Genomic DNA, 21832 nt, shown 5'->3' on the forward strand with positions numbered 1-21832 from the left:
CTCACACAAGCACCTTTTTCTAGACTTAAGTGCTTTCTTTCTAAACTTTACGCACATTCAATCGTCATTTACATTTTTGAGACTTGTACACATCCAGTTAAGTTCATAAGTTTTTTGACAATGACACAATTTATGTAGTTTGGCCTCATAGCACCACCAAAGATCAAAGCAAAAAATCAACATGTGATCAAAGTGCAGGGATTTCATTCAAGGGATTTAACAAAAGTCAGAGATATTTTTCGCTGTCTCTCATTTTCAAAGGCCCAGAAATAACTCAATAGTTGACTGACAAGCAGTTTTATGGCCAGGTGAGGCCTGGTCCTTTGTTTAAAACAGATTTAAAAAATAGAGAGTTGAACTTGTATGTGTTAGCTTTTTACTGGAATTCTCCATTTGACTGTCAGTCAGGTGTCAATCTAAGTGAATGAGGTCATCGTTTGGCTGAAACACCAAAAGAAAACTGTGAACCCATCACAACATCGAGCCGAGTCAAGAACACAGGTAGGTGTGTCGTCATTATGGTTTACAGTCAGGAAACGCCTTCACAAGTACAACCACAGAAGGTTCACAACAATGTGCAAATAACCGGTTCCACTCAAGAACAGGAGGTATGTCCACACACACACACTCACGCACACGCACACACACGCACACACATAGTAGTAAGTATCTTACTCCTGTCCCCTACATTTTCACTGTCCCTACATCTCACTGTATCTTACACAGTGTGTAAGATATATGGAAGGTAATGTGATGGCATGCATGTTGCCAGTGGCACTAATGCTTATTGATTATGTGACTGCTGATCAAAGCAGCTGGATGAAGTGTAAAGTGTCCAGAATCAGACACACGCTGCAAAACTGCACAGATGAAGCATCACAGTGCAAATGATGATGACCCAAAGCAACCCAATAGTAATTCAAGGCAAAGACATGGAATAATCTTCGTTGGCCAAGTAATTCAGATGATCTCAACTCAACTTATTAAACACAGAACTGACCCACAAACAAGCAGCAGCTGAAGGTGGCAGCAGTAAAGACTGAGCAGAGCATTTTGAGGCAGGGAATCATCCAAGTATAAAAAACAAGCCTCTGAAAATGTTGGACTGTGTATGAAAAAATGGTCTGTAATTCTTAAACAGTTATCTTTTTATGTTGTGCATTTACTTACAGGACAGAAGTATGTGTTCTCTGCAATGTGCTGAGCGACTCGAGGCTCAGAGGCAGACAGAGACATGATGAGCAGCAGAGCATCTCGGGCCTGTTGACCTACCAATCCCTGCCTGAGAGACAGAGATAACACAGGCTATGAGTTTTGTGCAGTTCTGAAGTACATACATTACCTGTGTGTTACCTGTGTACATTTGTGTTACCCTTTTTTATCCAGCAGAGTGTATGCACCTGTGTGTGTGTACCTACCTGTGTGTATACGGGATGAGCAGGGAGAAGAGAAGGAAGTTGGCAGCTCCCTGGTCCTCGCTGGTGTGGAAGAACAGTTCGAGCACTGAGGGATCCTTGACCAGAGCCACGCAGAGCTGGTTCAGCAGGAGAACTAGCTCCGCCTCCACCACGCCGCCGGTGTCTGCAGGGGGCCGCAGGTGATTAAAGGGTCAGGTAACCAATTAAACGTCTTACTGGTTAGTGGTTACACCTCCAGCTTGAGAAATGACCTCATAATTAACCACTTAAATCCATTTTGATGTAAAGATGAGGGGGAAATAATCACCTTATTTGAAATACCATTCTTTGTTTGCTGTGGTTACACTGTGTGTACTGATGCTTTTTCACAGTGTCTGCAAAAGGCTTCAAGTGACACTTCAGGTACTTAATGTAAAAATCTAAACCTAAAAACATCCCTTAATAAATGAAGCTATCACTTAAACAATTGCCCCTACTTTCTGTCAGAAACATCCGTATATATATATATATATATATATATATATATATATATATATATATATATATATATATGTATATATATATATATATATATGTATATATATATATATATATATATATATATATATATATATATATATATATATATATATATATACACATACATATATATATATATATACACATACATACATACACATATATATATATATATATATGCAGCTGGATAGCGTAGTGGTTAGACTACACGCCTTTGGAACAGAGGATCGCAAGTTCGATTCCTGCCTGGGGCGTCTGTATCCAGTAAGGGTCCTAAGGCTGGACCCCCTATGCTAAGCGAGCCTGATTACCGACACTAACAAGCTGATCTACAATACGGCAGCAGTGATCAGTGAGATGCTTGGCTACAAGTTGAACAGTGACAAGGGGCAGTACCCTCCATGGAGAAGGAGGCTAGAGGGCAAGATCAAAGTAGCACGGAGGGAGGTTAGCCAACTAACGGAGTTGCAGAAAGGTGCGACAAATAAGGTGCCTAAGAAATACAGCAAGCTGTCCATACCTGAGGCCTTGGAAACTGCCAAGCAAAGACTCACAGCCTTGGCCAGCCGCTTGAGGAGGTACACCAGAGAGATAGAAGGCAGGAGAATAAACCAGCTGTTCTCCACAGAACCAGCAAAGGTGTACTCTCAGTGGCAAGAGAACAGCACCACCAAGGCTGGAGACCGAGCAATACTGGAAGAGCATATGGGAGAAGGATGCAACCCATAACGGCAATGCTCAGTGGCTAGTGGATCTGAGGGCAGACCACAGCGACCTCCCTGAACAGGGTCCAGTAACCATCACAGTGGCAGATATCCAAGAAAGGGTCTCCAGTATGAAGAGTTGGACAGCACCAGGGCCCGACATGGTTCACGCCTACTGGCTGAAGAAGCTGACTGCACTCCACGAGCGTCTGGCAGCACAAATGAACCAGCTGCTAGTTAACGAGAGACACCCGGAATGGCTAACTGAAGGCCGGACGGTCCTGATCCCCAAGGACCCCAAGAAGGGACCGGTCCCCTCCAACTACCGACCAATAACCTGCCTCAGTACTACATGGAAGCTCCTGTCAGGCATCATATCGGCTAAGATGAACAGGCACATGGGTCAATGCGGGACACAGAAAGGAATTGGCAAGAATACCAGAGGATCTACTGGTAGACAGAACAATCAGCCGAGACTGCAAGACCAGACTGACCAACCTGTGCACTGCCTGGATTGATTACAAGAAGGCCTATGACTCAATGCCCCACAGCTGGATACTGGAATGCCTAGAATTGTACAAGATCAATGGGACCCTAAGAGCCTTCATCAGGAACTCAATGGGGATGTGGCGTACAACACTAGAGGCCAACTCCAAGCCCATAGCACAAGTCACCATCAAGTGCGGGATCTACCAAGGAGATGCTCTGTCCCCACTGCTGTTCTGCATAGGCCTGAATCCCCTCAGTGAGATCATTAACAAGACTGGCTACGGATACCGACTACGGAACGGAGCAGTTGTCAGCCACCTCCTGTACATGGATGACATCAAGCTGTATGCCAAGAGTGAACGAGACATCGATTCACTGATCCACACTACCAGGCTATACAGCAATGACATTGGAATGTCGTTCGGACTGGAGAAGTGTAGTCGGATGGTAACAAAGAGAGGGAAGGTAGTCAGAACTGAGGGGATTGAACTACCAGAAGGCAACATTGCAGACATAGAGGACAGTTACAAGTACCTGGGGATCCCACAGGTGAATGGGAACCATGAAGAGGCCGCTAGAAAAGCTGCAACCACCAAGTACCTGCAGAGGGTCAGGCAAGTCCTGAGGAGTCAGCTGAATGGTAAGAACAAGATCCGGGCCATCAACACGTACGCCCTGCCCGTGATCAGGTACCCTGCTGGGGTAATAGGCTGGCCAAAGGAGGAGATAGAAGCCACTGACATCAAGACAAGAAAGCTCCTTACCATGCATGGAGGGTTTCACCCCAAGTCCAGCACCCTGAGGCTGTACGCTAAGCGGAAGGAAGGGGGCCGGGGACTGGTGAGTGTCAGCACCACAGTCCAAGATGAGACAAGGAACATCCAAGAATACATTGGGAAGATGGCCCCAACTGACCGAGTGCTCAGTGAATACCTCAGGCAGCAGAAACCCAAGAAAGAGGAGGGAGACGAGGAACCATCATGGAAGGACAGGCCCCTGCACGGTATGTACCACCGGCAGATAGAGGAGGTGGCTGATATCCAGAAATCCTACCAGTGGCTGGACAAAGCTGGACTGAAAGACAGCACAGAGGCACTAATCATGGCAGCACAAGAACAAGCTCTGAGCACAAGATCCATAGAGGCTGGGGTCTATCACACCAGGCAAGACCCCAGGTGCAGGCTGTGTAAAGATGCCCCAAAGACAATCCAGCACATAACAGCAGGGTGCAAGATGCTAGCAGGCAAGGCATACATGGAACGCCATAACCAAGTGGCCGGCATAGTGTACAGGAACATCTGTGCTGAGTACAACCTGGAAGTCCCGAGGTCAAAATGGGAGATGCCCCCAAGGGTGGTGGAGAATGACCGAGCTAAGATCCTGTGGGACTTCCAGATACAGACGGACAAAATGGTGGTGGCTAACCAACCGGACATAGTGGTGGTAGACAAACAGAAGAAGGCGGCCGTAGTGATCGATGTAGCGGTTCCGAATGACAGCAATATCAGGAAGAAGGAACACGAGAAGCTGGAGAAATACCAAGGGCTCAGAGAAGAGCTCGAGAGGATGTGGAGGGTGAAGGTAACGGTGGTCCCCGTGGTAATCGGAGCACTAGGTGCGGTGACTCCCAAGCTAGGCGAGTGGCTCCAGCAGATCCCGGGAACAACATCGGAGATCTCTGTCCAGAAGAGCGCAGTCCTGGGAACAGCTAAGATACTGCGCAGGACCCTCAAGCTCCCAGGCCTCTGGTAGAGGACCCGAGCTTGAAGGATAAACCGCCCGCAGGGGCGTGCTGGGTGTTTTTTTTAATATATATATATATATATATATAAAAAAAAAGGAACATTTTACAACTTCAACCTAAAGCGCTCCATCTATGCAAGATGGCATGGGTGCTGTGTATATATATATATATATATATATATATATATATATATATATATATAAATTGTATTATATGGAAGAGATAACAGCTGAACTTGAACTTGGGCTTGGCTGCACTGTAATGTAATACCACATTGTACCACTAGATGGTGTAGTAATCAGCAAAACCTTCATTTGGCCTGGGAAGTCAAATCTTAAACATTTCAACACTTTCACCTCCAACTCACCAGATGCAGCTCCGGCACAGGAGGCGAGCAGCATCATTAGCGGCCGCAGAACCGGTTTATGGTGAAGCAGAGGCTGTTTGGCCTGAGACAAAAGCATCTGGTACATCCTGAGTTGCTCTAGCTTCATGTCCTCAGTGAACTGCCTCCTCAGACTCCACAGAAACAGCCTCTCCATCACACCCTCAAGGACCACAAACTCCAGGATCGGACCCATCGCTCCCCCTGGTACCGGTGCACAAACACTCCTGAGTCCCAGTATACTACTGCATTTGTTGCACAGTGAGGGATGATTTCTTTAATCCTACCTTGGCCCGCCTCTTCCTCCATCAGTAGAAAGAGCATGTGCTCCACGTAGTTCTGGACGGCGCTGGCCTCGTCGGCTGGGATGGGGCCTAGACGTAGCGCTCCGGAGCTGCTGCTGCCGCCGCTGCTACCATAACCTGTGAGGAAACTCAGCGCGTTGGTGCCGCTGCGACTCGGCTCGTGTTTCTCCAGGATCTTCACCACCTGAAAAACAACAGAAACACAAGGATGTAAAAGACAATGCGTTTACAGCCATCTTTATACGACAAGCAAAACAAACACCTGAAATGAGAGTGATTAGAGGAAATTACTCAGTAGATACTCACACCTGTTTTATCAAAGCGTATTCAGATTTTTTTAAAGTACATTTTTAAAGAATGTATTTGAAACTCTGCATGGAAAAGTTAAAAACTAAACTAACTAAACCAAAGCTTTATCCTGGTACAAACACAAACATAACAGCTGGAGACAGATTTATTAAATGAAATATGGCATAAATAATGTCACTTAATAATCTCTCAAGCGTCCAGGTTAGAAACGTCACTGGGGCAAAATGCTGTTTAAATTAATGCATGAAGAAAACAGAAACGCATTATTTATATCATGTTTTTATTTTGGCTTCCTTTAGTTTCTAATGGTACCAAACTGGATCATTACTGCCATCACCTCTTTACCTCAATGCATTATAAATAATATTTATATGCAGCTGTTTTGGACCCTTCTCAGCTGAACGTTAAAGGACTACAGTTGTAATTCCTCTAATGACCACTAGGCACCACAAAAACTTATGGAGTGGCAATGTCAATGTTCTATTTGAGGAGTAATTTTGTAATTCTGAGCAATTTTGACCTGTGTATATTTGTTTGATTTCCCTAGAGTTCGTGGACAAATTTGAGCTTACCTCGATCAGCCTTTGGAAAAAGGGTGTTTTGTTTATTTACTCTAGTCTGAATCAGTTAATGAGTTTATTTCCTGTACTTTTGCTTTTTGTAACACAGAGAAATTCCAAGCAAACCAAAATGTGTTGCTACAAACCACACAAGACCGTTCAGTCCATATATTGGCAGAATGTGTCTGTGCCGGGAGCAAAGAAAAGAAATACAGGCAGAGGGTGCTGCATTGCAGACTAATGGATAACATGGATAAGTTACTCCCAAAATCATCGTATTTAATTTCTTCGTAATTTCTGAAACTGAAACTCAGCTGAAATCTGCTGAGTACGATGTGCAGACTGAGGTGGGATCACATTGTCATCATAAATAAACCGCTTGGGAGTTTGTTTGGAGACAGACCGAGACAACCTCCGCCAACGGATGTGAGTGTGATCATCTGTCCTCACCCAAGTGCGATGACTGTGTTGAAATGTCCACATATGAAACGCGCCAAGGAGGAAAATTAACTGGAGCTCACATAAAATGGACTAAACTTTTTTTTTTAATTTGTCTAATAAAGAAAATAATTGTATTGCTGTAAAACATTTAAGATGCCACAACAGAGAGATAGCCGTGGGAGGGATGAAAAAGAGATGAATGAAACAAGAACGCAATTCACTCTCTGGACTTGTGTTAACCTTTGACATTGGCTGCTTCAGACAAGGACCGCATGCACACACTTGCAAACACACACAAAATACTTGTACACACACAGACGATGCAGAGTGTGTGGGGGTTTTCTTGGCAGCTGTGGAGAGTGATTTGTACTAAATGGATCCTGTGTTTAAGGGCCAGAGTCTGGCCAGTAATGCTGACACACATTCATAGACACACGCAGACAGTCACACAGTCATTGTAAGTGAAACTAGGCCAGGCCAGACAGAAGAGACAAAGAGCAGCTAAAAAAACATGTCAGTAGTGACTTTATCTGTGAAGCAAAGCACTGATTAACCAGTGAAGATGAAGATGATGCAGGAGTAAATAAAAAGATCACCTGTGCCCAGTGGTTCTTAAACACGATCATGCAGGTCTCTGGGTCCACACCTCTCAAAGTGAGGGACTTCTTCCGATGTCCCCCGATTACCACCGAGGCCATCATTTTGACTGACTGTCAGGGAGCTAAAGCATGATCCGGCTCAATGCGTGGAGGCTGTCTGATGGAAGGACTGAGGGTCATTACCTGGCTCCCTCTGCCTAGAATCAGTCTCTGGCACCGGGCTTGGTGGGCAGCTAGCCGCTAGCCTGCAGAATATGGAGAAGGACAGAGTGGAAAGTTTGTTAATTTCGTCTTTCGTCTCATGATAAAAATTTGTCTTTATATTACTGTTGTTGCTGGTGTTGTTAGCCCTCCTAATGACATACACAATTCCTAGTGTGGCTGCTCTTTTCAGATTACTTTGGGAGTCCCATCTTGACCACTTGCGCCTATGCGTTTGCTGGCTCTCCATCAGTGTTTACACACAGTATGTATTTACCATGAATATTCTCTTTGGAGAACAGTGCAGTTACTGTTAGCCAGATACCAAGTTTGGGTTGTTGTACCAAGCCTGACCAACATGTCAGTGGAATCAATATTATCTACCTGCTGATATCATTTTTAATGGTGGATAGATCTAAATAAATAAGTAGAGAAGATGGGAGAAACACCCTTCAACTATGTTGTGAGTTGAACAATTGCATAGTTTGTCCACCAGAGGGCACTATGCAACCTCCCCATAGGTAACACGTGTTTTGAACTCCACAAACACAATAGCCAGCTGATGCTAGAAGAGTCGAGTAATCCACGATTTGTTGTGCCAGTAAAACAAGATCATTTTAAACTGCACTCTCGTATCATCTTAGTAATTACTTATAAATAATTATGTGTACTGTTTATTCTTCATGTGTCTGAAAGAAAAAAAAATCTGTCGGTATATCAGATTTTTTAAAATCACCAAATATTGGTATCAGTATCGGTCTTAAAAAATCTTACATCTGAAGAGCCAAAGCTGTTTCCATGTCATGTATTTATAATGAAACTCTACTTTGACAGTGTGACTATGAGGGACACGTTTAAGGTGCACACCCACTTTAGGATCAAGCTCCTGAGCTGATACACCAGCTTCAGGATTGGACTATGCAGTTTCTGTTTGGTTCTCCAAGTTCTGGCTAGAGAACCAGCTCACATGTGTGATGATCCTCAAACATCACTGAATGTTCCTCCATAATGTTCAGATGCCTCAGGATGCTAAACTAGAAGACAGCATTGGCAGCGTGATGCTCCGTCACAGTGCTTGGACACTGCAGACTGACTAAAAGCTCCTGTTTGGGCCCTGAGGCGCAGCAAATTTGTGACGAAATTGTGATTTGTCTGTGATGACACAGTAGAAGCTCCAGTGCAAGCAGTCATAAAAGGACTGCAATGTAAGAACAGCAGCTGCACTGGAAGGAGTTGCAGGTTTCCACTCTAACTGTTGCTGGAATTGTGATTCCTGCATTCCCGGCATGTGCACATGTAGCTGTAGCAGTAAAGTGTGGATTTCTCTATATGTTTTTTTAAACACACAGGCTGTACATGTGCAGGGTGCTGGAATAAACAAATACAATGACCTATTGTCCAAAGAATACAAATATTTTTAGCTTAGTTTTCTTCCCTCCAGGCAGCTGCCGAATTCTGTTCATTTCTCTACATTATGACAATCAACTCCCAGAGATTTGAGGCTGCAGGAAGGTAATCCACGTTTATTTTTAGCTGTGCTGGCTGCATAGCTCAAGTAAAGCCATTTCTGTTAATGTAACAGAAAATTGTGATGTCAAACTTTGAAGTTAACATAGAAACAGCACTGCTAGAAACCTATTTTCAACCTTTTACCCATCTGACTGATGATCTAATACCATTTGTTTTACATCCACTCGTGTGCGTTGTGATTCTTTATTGTCTAAGTCTTCATGTCTTATGTAAAGCACTGATTCTCTCCAACAAGAGGTCGCTGAGCAGAGAGGATTTTCTTTTTCATGAGGAAATCCTCTTATTTTAATTGTGTATATATCTGACTTTCACAATCACAGAGCTATTTCCTTACTCTGTGTCAGTGTTTGTGTGTGCGTGTGTGTGTGTGTGTGTGCGTGTGTGTGTAAACTAGCAGCAACAGCAGGAAGTAAGGCTCTTCAGTGGAAACAAGCAAACAGGAAAAATGACAACGAGGCCCACCCTGGGCGTTCCGGGACATTCCGTGAATTCCCATGGAGGTCTCGAGGAAATCACCCGGCAGTATTCCTACCTTTGCACTGCTGCTGCTGCTGTGATGCCATGGATGAGCGAGCCTGCTGTCTGCACTCCTAATGGAGAGAGAAAGAAACACACACAGTGACACAGAGCAGCACTAAATGTAACTCTTTACACTATCAGGGCCTGATTTATGTCCTGACAACATGAGGAAAACAAGTAAACACACACAGTTTATATCCCTAACCATCTGGGACTCTAATCTGTGTGTGTGTGTGTGTGTGTGTGTGTGTGTGTGTGTGTGTGTGTGTGTGTGTGTGTGTGTGTGTGTGTGTGCGTTTCTTAATTTTTGTGTACCACTTTAAGTCTTTTGTGCCTTTGGAGTATCAACATTTTTCTTTTTGTGGAGACATTGATGCATTTAATAAGCATTTTGTGACACATTATTTTTTTCTTTGTGCCTTCAATGTGTGACACTGAAATAATCATTGTTTTTGTGCCACCCTAACATAAGTTATAGTCTTAGTTTGAGCCTGCCTATAAAAACCTACATTGCTCCATCAATAGCAGAAGGTAAAAACAATCAATAGCAGAAGGAGCCCATTTTCTTCCACTGCTTGTTTCAGTAATTTCTCCAGAGCTAAAATTAAATCAATAAAACTATATCAATTTATTTTACTTAGAATATTTTATGCAAAAATGCCAGCTACCAGCTGCTCAAATGGTCATATTTATACGTTTCTGCATTCTGTATTCATAAAACCTGTAGACTGTATAGAAATGATGGCTGTACCCACTGGTTTTGGACTTCACATTTTAAAGGACTTCGGTCTCTCCCACGTTGCTGTTGTCGAGCCAGAAGAGTCCATATGTCAAGAAATGTGTGTTGCTAAGTTACCAGCTAAACCAAGCAAGCTGTACACGGATAATTTTTAACATAATTACAATAAAATGCTCCAGTTGGCTCCATAATGTGTAATAAGCAAACCATCACTAGATAAGTTCAATGAGGGGGCATAAATCAAGAGTAAAGTGCACAAAGGTCCAGTTCACTGAGTTGAATTAGAGTAGATAGATGGAGGTACTGACCTATGACAGCTAACTTCTATTCAGTCACCTGTCAATCAAAGCAGCCACACCCCTAACTTTAACAGTATCCAGATGGATGAGATAAATGGAGAAAGAAAAACAGCCAGAGTGAATATGAAGGGGTAAATTAGCTTGAAGCTATAAATTTGAGCGTTTTATCGTGGGAGTCTCTGGGATTTGCTCACATTTGGAGCTTTGAGTGGTCATTAGAAGAAATGCAGTTTTTGATACTTAATTTTTAAGCCCTGGAGTTTCCAGCTTGCTTTCAGACCCAATTTTATGAGTCAGGTTTAGTTTGGGGTATGCAAGGCCGAGTGCATGGCTTCATCATCTGTCCTCACAAAGACGGAAGAACAAATGTGTGTGTGTGTGACTGAGAGCACGACAGAAAAAAAGAGGTAATCTCAGATGAGACGGCGCTGTTTAATCCCAGCCCGGCTCTTTCTGTGTGTGTCAGACGGTCACATGCCATCACACAAACCAGGGATTAAACACACGCACAAGCAGACTGACCTGAAGTCTTTTCTGACCTGGTTTTTAAAATCATTTCAGGCATTTAGCTGATTGAGATTTAATTTAATCGTGCAAATAACACACCTCGCTGTGTTGTTTAACGGGCTGAGTTCAGTTGTTGCATTGAGGTGTTTGCAGTCCTCTTACAAACAGGTAAAAGACTGAGTCATTTTGAAGAGCTCACTGAATTCAAGTGTGGTGCTGTGACAGGAGCCCACTGTTAGAAAAGTCTGTGAAATTTCACAACAGTTTGTGAAGCTGCTTCCTTCTTAGATAGCCCACAATTAGCTGTAAGTGACATTACTGCAAAGTGGAAGCATTCAGAAATCAAAGCAACATACTCATAAAGTGGCAGACCATGCAAAGTTACAGACCGGATTCACAGAGTATATAAAAGTTGGCAAAGCTCTGCTGACTCAGTAACTGCAGATCTCCAAACCTCTGGCATCAACATCAAAACAAACAAAAACCGCATGTTAGGAGCTTCATAGCTGAGCAGCTGTAGGTGTAAAGGTCCAGTATTTTTCTCTACATAGTGTAAATGAGGCCCAGAAACAAGTTTTTTCTTCTGTATTCCCAATGAATTCATGTTTTATTTATAAAGCTTGCAATTGCCAAACTTCATTAGAAGGTGGGCTCTTATGCCATGCCTTATTTCTTATCTGCTGTTATAGGAGTGAATGTTCATATTCCATGGCCACGTTGGCCTCTAGCTAAAAGCTAGTTAATCACTCAAACTCAGCAAGGATCACTGACCAGCAGTTGTGAGCACTGCAGACACACCTGTTTACCTGCATTGTAAAGGAGCGGGGCCTCACGTGTGTTTGGTGAGGTTACATTATTTAAAGTAGGCCTGAGAGAAGTCACAGGATGGGGAGCCTTTTGGAGCACAATGAGCTGTCCTCTGTTTGTTTAGGATTTACAACGAGCTTCAAGGATACCCTGGCTGCTTTTTCACAGTGCAGGAACACACTGTGTGCCTCCTATCCTAGCTATCCCTGTGGGGGCAGGGATAGCTCAGTAGGTAGAGTGGTGGCCCCATGATCGGAAGGTCGGGGGTTCGATCCCCGTGAACAGCTACCCTGAGGCACCCCTGAGCAAGGTACCGTCCCCACACACTGCTCCCCGGGCGCCCAGTGGCTGCCCACTGCCTCACTGAGTGAATGGGTTAAATGCAGAGAGGGATTTTCCCCACGGGGACCAATAAAGTACACCTTCTTCTTATGCAAGACCAGATATATGAAATTATGTGTGAGATTAGAGCTTCAGAACTCAGGATACCTTCTGCAACACAAGTGGATATTTTTCCCTTCCCTCCAGAAGCAAGTTTCACCACTCTGTAGCAATCACAGCTTTACTTCTGTTTCTATTTCTACTCTACTACATCTTTGACACGAAATGTTTTACTGTGTAGTCCACACCATTTATTTTAAAGCTTTGCTTACTTATTGTTTTGCAGATTAAAAATATAATACATGTATAAACATACACCCATATAAACTGAAACTACAGATCAAAGTGACGTCAAAGGAGGTTAGTGGCCTTTCCTTCCTCCCCTTAGACATGGAACATTTTAAAACTGCCAGGAAGACCACAGATGCCATGACTCAGATGTTTCTCTTGCATTGTCCCTGTTAAGATGAAACCTAATAACAGAATCCATTAGTTGGGTGTTGATAAATTAGCTTCCTTTTTGAGTTTTTGATGCTACTCTGCCTCTGGTTTCTTCACACAATACTAGAAATCAATCATTTATAAATCGATTTATATATTCTGCTCTGTTGTTGCAAACAAAACTGTGCAGCATGTATATAAGTTAGTAAAATCACCCCCAGCGGCAACATTAACGTTAAACACCAATTAATAAATCAATAATTAAATATATAATTATTATACAAATAGCACATGTATGATTCTGCTTAATAACTGCATTTACTTTTGATAGTTTAAGAATCTTTAGTGCTAACAGTTATTCAATAAAAATGGTTTCAGGCTGTCTTTCAGTGTCAGGACTCATTTCATCCTTCTGTATGAGGCCACAGCTCCTGGATATCAGTGTTTTCTACACCAGTTCTTACTTAGACATAAAAAAACAGTTAAAAATAAAAATAAATAAATACATCCAGGGCACACAGAGCATTAAAAATGCATTTTATATTTAAGAGACGATTTCCTTCCCAATAAATGCTTGTTTCCTTAAAATAAAATCATTTTTTAAATTCTTTAAATTCATTAAAATAGTTTTTAAGCAAAAATCCATTCTATGAATGCAGGTTTATTAAGTTTTATTAAGCCAGGTTTGACCAACTTTGCGCTCCTTTAACTATTATATTTTGTCTATCCAGAGTCTTGTAACAGTAAACCCTCCTCTTGGTTTACACTACAATGCAGCATGAAAACACTGAGAATCCCAACATTTTCTGCACTTTTCGTCGGTTAACCTGAACCAGGCGTTTCTTACCTCGGCTGCCTCTCTAACTGTTGCTTGTTATTCCCAAAGTGAGAAGAAAAGCGGTTAAAACGCGTTTAACTGTCCAGAAACGTGTGTAAATCCTTAGGTTTGCAGTTTTAAAGCGGCCCGGCTGTGCCGCTTCTGAGCGCTGCGGAGTTTCTGAGGCTTTAAGCGGCTCAGCTGTCAATCACTTAGCTGCTGGGCGCTAGGTAGCACTTAACCACGCCCATAAATGTTGTAAGACCACGCCCCCGGCAGAGAACCAGAGCGCGAGAGAGACGGTTTTATACAGTACATATAACATGTTTGAAGGGTTATTTTCATACATGTGTGTCTGTGCAGCTTTTCTCTTTCTGTTTATCATTCTGTGAACTACAAGGCAATTACTTTAAGGTTATTTAATATATGACATTAATCACCATTTTCACTGTTATTTCTTTAAGAAATCCTGATTAATCAGGTCATTTTTTTCTTCGTAAAAATGCAGAACTTACTATTTAGAGGCAAAAAAAACAAAAAACATTAGAAATGTATTACACAGTGATGGGTTCACAGGGTGTCTGCTACAACAACCTAAAATGCTAAATGACATGAATAATACATAAAGAATAAAGTAAGCAAGTGTTAACAACCCTGAAAGCCTTCAGTTTATCTAATTATTAAGAAAGTGGCCATTAGCTAAATAATTAAAAACAAACAATAACAAAACAACTTAAATAAAACAAAATAGTTCAATAAAATAACACAGATTAAATATTACAAAAATTAAATAGTTAAATAAGGTGAGGAAATTAGAAAAAGGAAAATGTGAAATAAATTAAAGGAGCTCAATATGTGAAAGTCTAAATAAATTGATGAATAAATTGTTATTAAAATAATTATTTCAGTGATTGATTCATAATTATTATTAAAAGTAGTCTTGTGCTCTTGTTTGTTTGCTTGTATTAATCTGGATCTTGGGTGAGTGACAAATGGATTCATCATTTTGTATACGAGCTTTAGAATTTTATATTAAATGTTAATTTTTACACCTTTGATATATTCATAGCAAAGTAGAAAAGTTCAATGAGTTGATGCAAATCGCTAAAATCTTGACACTAACTTTATCTGTATTTAATTTGTACTCTTTCGATAAAACAAATAATTAATGTTCTAAATACGTTTTTCCCAACCATTTGGAGCCACAGCACATCACCAAACAAAAATGTCACAAAATACATATTGATAGTTGTTCCCTGCACCAGGCAGTGTGGAATTGGCTCAGTTTATCCCCAGTATAGCTTTTTTGCTTTTTTCTGACCACTCATCATGCTAGGGCCTTCATCTAGGTTGGAATTTTTCCAGGTCCCAGGTCAGACAGATTACTTTTTCACCTCAAATGTTTATCTATTGCTATTACAAGCTGCTATCTCACACACAGTATGTCTATTGTGTAATTTCTTTTCCGTCTTCCTCTGTTTTACTGGCAGTTGGCAACCAATTTAATTAGAGCAGGTAATTGTACCGCCCTCTAGTGGAAGAGAATGTAATTGTTCTGCCTGTTACTCACTGCGGTCACTTAGTGTACCAATCAGGTGGAACAAGATAATCTTCCACGGCACTCTGGTCATTTCTCACAGCACACCTATGTGCCGCGGCACAGTGGTTGGGAAACACTGTTCGAGACAGATATTTATATAAGCTGGGATGTCTTCTTGTTAAATTGTTAAAGTGGAATTATAAATATTCCAATTTAATACTGAAAGTATTAAATAAAGTCAAAATAGTCCACCTGCTTTTTTCCTCAAATGGAAATAATGTGAACACAAAATGTTCAACGACACACACTCACACAAACACACACAGTGTATTCCCGTCTCACCCATGTGATTCCTTTAATCAAGCTTTGTTAATCACCGTGCAACAACAGTTTAACACTGAGTGTTTGAGGACAGCAGGAAATTGTTAATCTGAGCTGTTAAATCAATGCACACACAGGTCATCTGGATCCAAACCAGCCTACCAACCTCCTCCACATCAGCTACTTTGCAGTGGCCTCATTTAAAATAAATAAATAAGACGGTAAAAGGTTTATTAAGTCAGGAAGCTTAATGAATGAATGTAGTAACCATGATGCCATTAACACCTCAAAAGTTATTTGACACCATAAAAGGAATATAATTATTTATTTATTAATTTTCTTTTTTTCAGTCTCTTAAAGTGTGATCTTTCTTGACAGAGCGACAGGATAATGGAGGACTAAATCAACCTATACTTGTTGCATGTTTGCATTTTTTTTTTTTTATGTAGGTTTTACTTTGTAAAAACATCACGTTTTTCTGTAGAAGAACTTGATGTTTATAGATTGTGTGTTTTTGTTGTTTCTCCGCTGATTTTTTTTTTTTCTTTAAGCTTCAACTTTGGTAAAGCCATGCAAAAATTTTAATACTTAAGTTTTTATCCCAAAGTTTGGACACCAGTGTGTTCTTGGTTAACCATTCCTCTACATTTATCAGCAGTGCCCTCTTGTGGCAAACCATTGGAACTGCACTTGATTAATTATGGACTGACTGTGTATTATTCTTAATAATGATCAGCATTTTAATAAAGTAACTTGCTCAAGTGTTGCACTGTGTAATTGCTACAGAATCATCATTGTGATGATTTAAATTGTCATCTTTGAAAATCCGCCTCATTAAAATAAAGGCAGTCACCAGATCAATGGAGCTGAAAATAGAAAAGATATCTGAAAATCCCTCAACTCCAAAGCACAAAAGAGAACACATTAGCTTCACTGCTATTCTAGACACTGTTAATATCTGATTACATACTTCCTGTGTGTTCACCTGTGTTATTCTGACTCAGGCTCCTGATCTCTCCACTGTGTTAGTCATGTGAGAGTTTTTTAGCTGCGTGGTGCCAAGTTTCAGTTTACTTCACTTCACATTTACCGTGAGAAAGAAGATTCTGTTTTGAGCAAAGCTCAGCGCACACAGGCACTTACAGTAAGAAGAACTTTCTGTAGTGCTCATTTACATATTTTATTCTAAAGCCGGCCTGCATGCTGTATATTTATGTATGTCACTTGTATACCTGCATACAAATGACCGCATTCTTCCAGAGGACAAATGTGGTCATTCACTGGTAGAAACTCTCAGAGAGCTGCAAATTCTTGATGAATCAAGCATACAATATATCGCTTTGTGTGTGTGTAACAAAACTAACTTCAAGGTTATTTAATGTCACTTCATCATAAGCACTTTGAAGTAGAAGGGACAAGAAAACAGCCACATGCTGATACCTGGGGTTTTGTGCAATTACAATCCTACAGAACTGTAAATTTGTTTTAAGTTGCCTGAATTAACAAACATGTTGCAAACTCAATACCTCACAAATATGAAGTAAAGGTAACTGGAGTCTTGTGAGTAAAAAAAAATCAGCAGAAAGTTGTAGAGAGTTCAGAGTACTTGTTATTAGCTTAATCTGTTAAGAGGCAGATATTCAATTCACTTTTATGTATATTCTGCCAAATCATGACAAAATTCATTTCAAGGTGCTTAATATTGTAAGGTAAAGACCTTCCAACAATACAGAGATACCGCAACAACAAGAGGACCCCCTGTGAGCAAGAGCTATGGTGACAGCGGGAAAGAAAAACTCCCTTTTAAAATGAGGAAACCTCAGCCAGAACCAGGCTCATCGTGGTAATAACAAATCATTAAATGTAGAGTGGTGTATAAACACACGGTGAATGAAAAAGTGTATGTTATCCATTCAATAAGATTTAATTAACACCCCTGAAGCTTTGCACTACACGGCTCATTTAACAATACAATAGTCTCACTCATGGTCTATTAAAAGCCAGACCTTTACCCTGTTCCTGCCCACACGCACACTGGAAATCCATTACACATTTACAAGAATCAACGTATGACGTAACTGAATTAATGATGCAAACACTAATAAATTCAGGATTCATGTTAAACATTAACCATCCCACGAGTCTGTGCGGACATCAGGTGGAAATCAAGTAGGTAGGTGAATAATAGTAAGTAAACTTTCCCAGCCAGTATAACCAAAGTGCCAATTCAAATTCAGTCATGACTGTATTTAGAGTATGTAAGCTGTTATCAGCTAAATTCTTTAATATTGCTTCCTAAGCCTTTGTCGCAATTTTCCACATTTTTCCTGTCACTTTGTGGATCATGTTAAGTTGTTCAGCATCAAAATTTTGTAGTTTCACATTTGTGATTTGGGCTTCTTTCACGTTGTTGGACAGCACTTGGTGTTCTTTTGCTTCTCTTTCCTTTCTTTTGGTGTCTTTGCAGCTACTGCAAGTGGCAGCTTTGCATGTCTTAGTACTGATTTTACTTACTATTTTTGCAGATGATTGCATCACTGTAGCAGTGTTGCATTCTATGTAGTTATTTTACATCACTGTGGTCATTTTATATCTGTATATATTTATATATATATATACATATATATATATGTTTATATATATATATATATACATATATATATGTATATATTTTATATCTGTGTATGTGTGTTTGTCGTTGAAGTCTTTTTTGTTCTGTCTGTGTTTTTGAGCATGTTTACATTTTCTGCACCTCTCGGAGCTCATTTTGCCCTTAACAGTGGTCATTCTGCCTCTCATTTTTGTGTTTCGCATTTCTTTATCCCACACTTTTGTCTGCATACTTTGTGCTGCATGTATGCCTTTTTTAAAAATATTATGATGCCTATGTCTATCTATGCCTATGGTTATGTGTTATGTAGTTTGTAAATTTGTAAATGTTTCAGAGGTATTTTGTTTCTGAGTTTTTGAAGAAGTTTTGGTTATTTAGTGTGTCTTTGTCCAACCTTTGTGCCTCTGATGAGGATTCAGAGCATTTGGTGTCACTTTGTGTGATTTAGTTTGTTTGTTTGTTTGTTTGTTTGAAGGCATTTTGAGGCATTCTGCATCTCTTTGTCAAACTTTTGTTTCTATTTTAAGACATTTTGGTTTATTTTATACTACTTTGCACCACTATTTGCGCCCCGTGGAAGATGTTTCAGATTGTTTTGTGTCACTTTGAATGATTTTTGTGCTTTTTTGTCCAAATTCTGGGTTTCTTTGCACATCTTTTTGCACGTGGGAGAACATTTTCTCCCACTTTTTGTGTCTGGGCGTTCAGGACATTTTGAGGCTTTTCTAGTTGTTTTGGGACCCTTTGTTACTTTGCAGTTATATATTTGCCGTTTTGCGTGTTGGTATATTACAGTTTAGGTCAGGTGCACTTAAAAAAAAAACAACTTTTCGCCACCCATGTTCATCCTCTTCTTCCGCCTCTTTACCTGGTTACTTCTCCCAGCACGAACTGCCGCACACCATGACGTTAAGTTAACTAAACTAAACGTTTAATCCTCCATATTTATTTATTCTTCTTCTCCGCGTTTTTTTTCCTGTTGGTGACGTCACGGCGTCGGAGAGCGCCGAGCTCGCGACCAGGGAAAACAGGGAAGCTTGGAGAAAGTGTCATCTGAAACTCGCCGCAAAGATAGTTGTTGTCTGTATATTAAGACTTTACAGACTGCTTTTTCTCGCCTCGAAATCTTCCGAACACGCGGTGGAAGTGTTCAGCTAACCCTGGAAGTCATGTTGGGGCTTTAAAGTTGACGGTGTTTGAGCTTTCGCGGTGCAAGTTGGCGACGAAGCCAAAACAAGAGGAAGAATAAATAATGTGCCTGTCGCCGCCGCTGCTTCTGTTCTGACACGGCTCCAGTTTCCCACAGACACTCAGAAGAAGCAATTTGAAGGAGGAAGACAGAAAGTGAGAAAATAAGGTAGTAAAAGAAGAAGGAGAAATGGCCGAGGCACGCTCAGAAGAAGAGGAGGAAAGCGTGATGAGGGACACTCGGGAGCAAGTGGTCCGACGACAGCCCAACGCCTCCAGAGGTAAAGAAAGAGCCACAAACATCATCTTTATGCGTTTGCTTTAAACTGTTTCCACCTGATAGACATCCAGTTCATTAATACATAAGGAAGAAATAAGCTGTCACGAGTCTGGAAGGAAATGCAACCCCCAAGGTTTGATATTATATGACCACATTTCCACCGATAAAGCTCAAAGCAAACAAACTGTCAGGTTTGTTCTCTGTTATTCTTTATTTTCACATTGTGGTAATGTTTCTGTTTCACTTTTGCTCTATTAAAAGGTATCTTAACATACTGTTTAGCAGCTCTGGGATCCCAGACCCCCCTCCCTTCCTCGTCTGTGAATGTTTAGCATCCCCGCAAAATCTATCACAGCACTGATAAAACGGCACCTTGACATGCATATAATGTGCAGTGTAGGCTCAAAATGCCGCTCACCTAGGGGTTTAAGAGGCAAAATATGAAGCCTGGATCCAGTGTGGACAGTGTTTATGATACTTGGTGTACATTTCAGGTCTAAAACCTTTAAATAAGAGACGTTTTATGAAGCGCGTTAATGTTTAGAACTGATTATCTGATTAAAAATTAGTTGGCAACGTTTTTTGATTGTTATTTTTAAAGCATGAACGCAAAAATGTGTGTATATTTCCTAGCTTTCTTTTATCTTTCTAATCTCAGACCAAGCAGGCAGTTTAGATTTGGCAGCTCTTGAGTGCTTTGTCATTTTTTCCTCAAATCACAAACACATTTCTGATAAGGTTTGTTTAGAAAGCCGTGATGTAGATGAGTGTGTGTCGCCTGGTTGAACTCAGGGTTGTAAATTCTTATATCATGATGTGAACTTGCCAACACTGGGGTCAAAGTTTGTGTATGCCTGTGCCAGGACTTACAACCATTAGTTGAATGACCAAGTCTTCCTCTTTGTCTCTCTCTCGGGGAAGTTAAATTATAACTTGTCCTGCCTCTTCTAGGCTTTTCTCAGTTAGTGCGTGAGTAAAGTGAGTCTGTAATTCTTCAGAAACTCTTCAGATGATGCATTCGCTTCTGCCCTGTGGTTAGGGCGGGTACATTTTTGGAGAAATTACCACCGCGTCTTGACATGATTAACTGACACAATGCCACCTGTGTGTCTTTTTCTGGTTGTTATGTAAAGTTTCTAAGTCATCCTGGGAGTAATGTCAGGCTTAAAGATTAGGCTGCATGAGATTAGATTTAATCCTGGGTGATATTTTTGTGGTGGCTAGAGAGGAATACTGGTGCTTTTATGATTTCATTTGCTAAACATGGAGCTGTAAGTGGTAATTATATTTATTACACAGTTGTTTTGACTTTGCAATACCAAATACTCACTAACGTGACAAATGATGGTTATTCATAGTACATGGGTAGAAAATTGTATGTTTCCTAACTGTCCTGTGGCAAGGAAGTGGCTGTGTACAGAAGGCCTACATTTAAAAAAAAAAAAAAAAATATATATATATATATAGCATACCTTTTTTTTTAAGACAGGAAACCAAAACAACTTTTACAGGCTGTACTTTGAGGAAGTGTTGGCACAATGTGACTGTAATCTGTGACCAAAACAAAACAACACTGTTCATTTAAATGTGAGATCATTGCATCTTTTGCCCTAATTTAGCAAACATTCCTCATCAGCAGCCTTATTCTGCATCATACATCAGAGATGATGGAAAAGGTAGATGGGGTGACCATAACATCGGTGGTCTTGGACTTTGGATTTCGAAAAAGACAAGCTGCGAATGGTCAATACACGGGCACATGTGCACTACATTGACCAAAGAACTGGGCCACATAGACATTACCCCACATAGCAGACAGATCTGGCCTGGATCTGGTGTCATGCTGGCATTGCTGGCTGACTTCTGGCATGGTAAGTGGTCATCCAGATATGGGCCAGGCCTGGCGCAGATGGCACAGTTTATGCGATGGCATGCCACATCTGGCCCAATTATGGTTTAGTTTATGTGGCCCAGGCTCACAAAAAACAGGTCTTCATTTTTTGTGGTTCAATCTAGGGCTGTTCGATATAACGATATATATTGGATGACAATATAAAAACGTCTATCGTTTCATATTACGCTATCGTTTGTTTCGTGTTTACACCATTTTTTTTCATCGTTTTGATGGTCACTAGTGGCTATATTAATTTGTTAAAGTTATCTCTTTCTCTTATATTT

General features: G+C 40.9%; 2 protein-coding genes across 7 annotated transcripts in view; one reads left to right on the forward strand and one right to left on the reverse strand.

Annotated features, from left to right (window-relative positions):
* The window catches only part of LOC113017530 (FHF complex subunit HOOK-interacting protein 1A-like), a 28606-nt gene extending 14040 nt beyond the window's left edge, over positions 1-14566 (reverse strand). Inside the window, exons 1-7 of one of the 3 annotated variants that reach the window (XM_080298623.1) lie at positions 13745-14566; positions 9737-9786; positions 7471-7718; positions 5547-5748; positions 5242-5463; positions 1419-1581; positions 1171-1282 (exon numbers count right to left, since the gene is read on the reverse strand). In XM_080298623.1, the coding sequence (XP_080154749.1) occupies positions 1171-1282; positions 1419-1581; positions 5242-5463; positions 5547-5748; positions 7471-7575 (804 nt within the window). In that variant the 5' untranslated portion in view covers positions 7576-7718; positions 9737-9786; positions 13745-14566. Of the gene's footprint in view, positions 1-1170; positions 1283-1418; positions 1582-5241; positions 5464-5546; positions 5749-7470; positions 7719-9736; positions 9795-13744 lie in introns of all 3 variants that reach the window. The other 2 variants (XM_026160681.2, XM_080298624.1) reach the window with 2 other exon arrangements.
* Positions 14567-19037: 4471 nt separating this feature from the next.
* The window catches only part of LOC113017529 (uncharacterized), a 45200-nt gene continuing 42405 nt past the window's right edge, over positions 19038-21832 (forward strand). The window contains exon 1 of one of the 4 annotated variants that reach the window (XM_026160680.2): positions 19038-19655. In XM_026160680.2, coding sequence (XP_026016465.1) covers positions 19565-19655 — 91 coding nt within the window. In that variant the 5' untranslated portion in view covers positions 19038-19564. The remainder of the gene's footprint in view (positions 19656-21832) is intronic. The other 3 variants (XM_026160679.2, XM_026160678.2, XM_026160677.2) reach the window with 3 other exon arrangements.

This window comes from Astatotilapia calliptera, chromosome 3, assembly GCF_964374335.1.
Source record: "Astatotilapia calliptera chromosome 3, fAstCal68.1, whole genome shotgun sequence".
NCBI lineage: Eukaryota > Metazoa > Chordata > Actinopteri > Cichliformes > Cichlidae > Astatotilapia > Astatotilapia calliptera.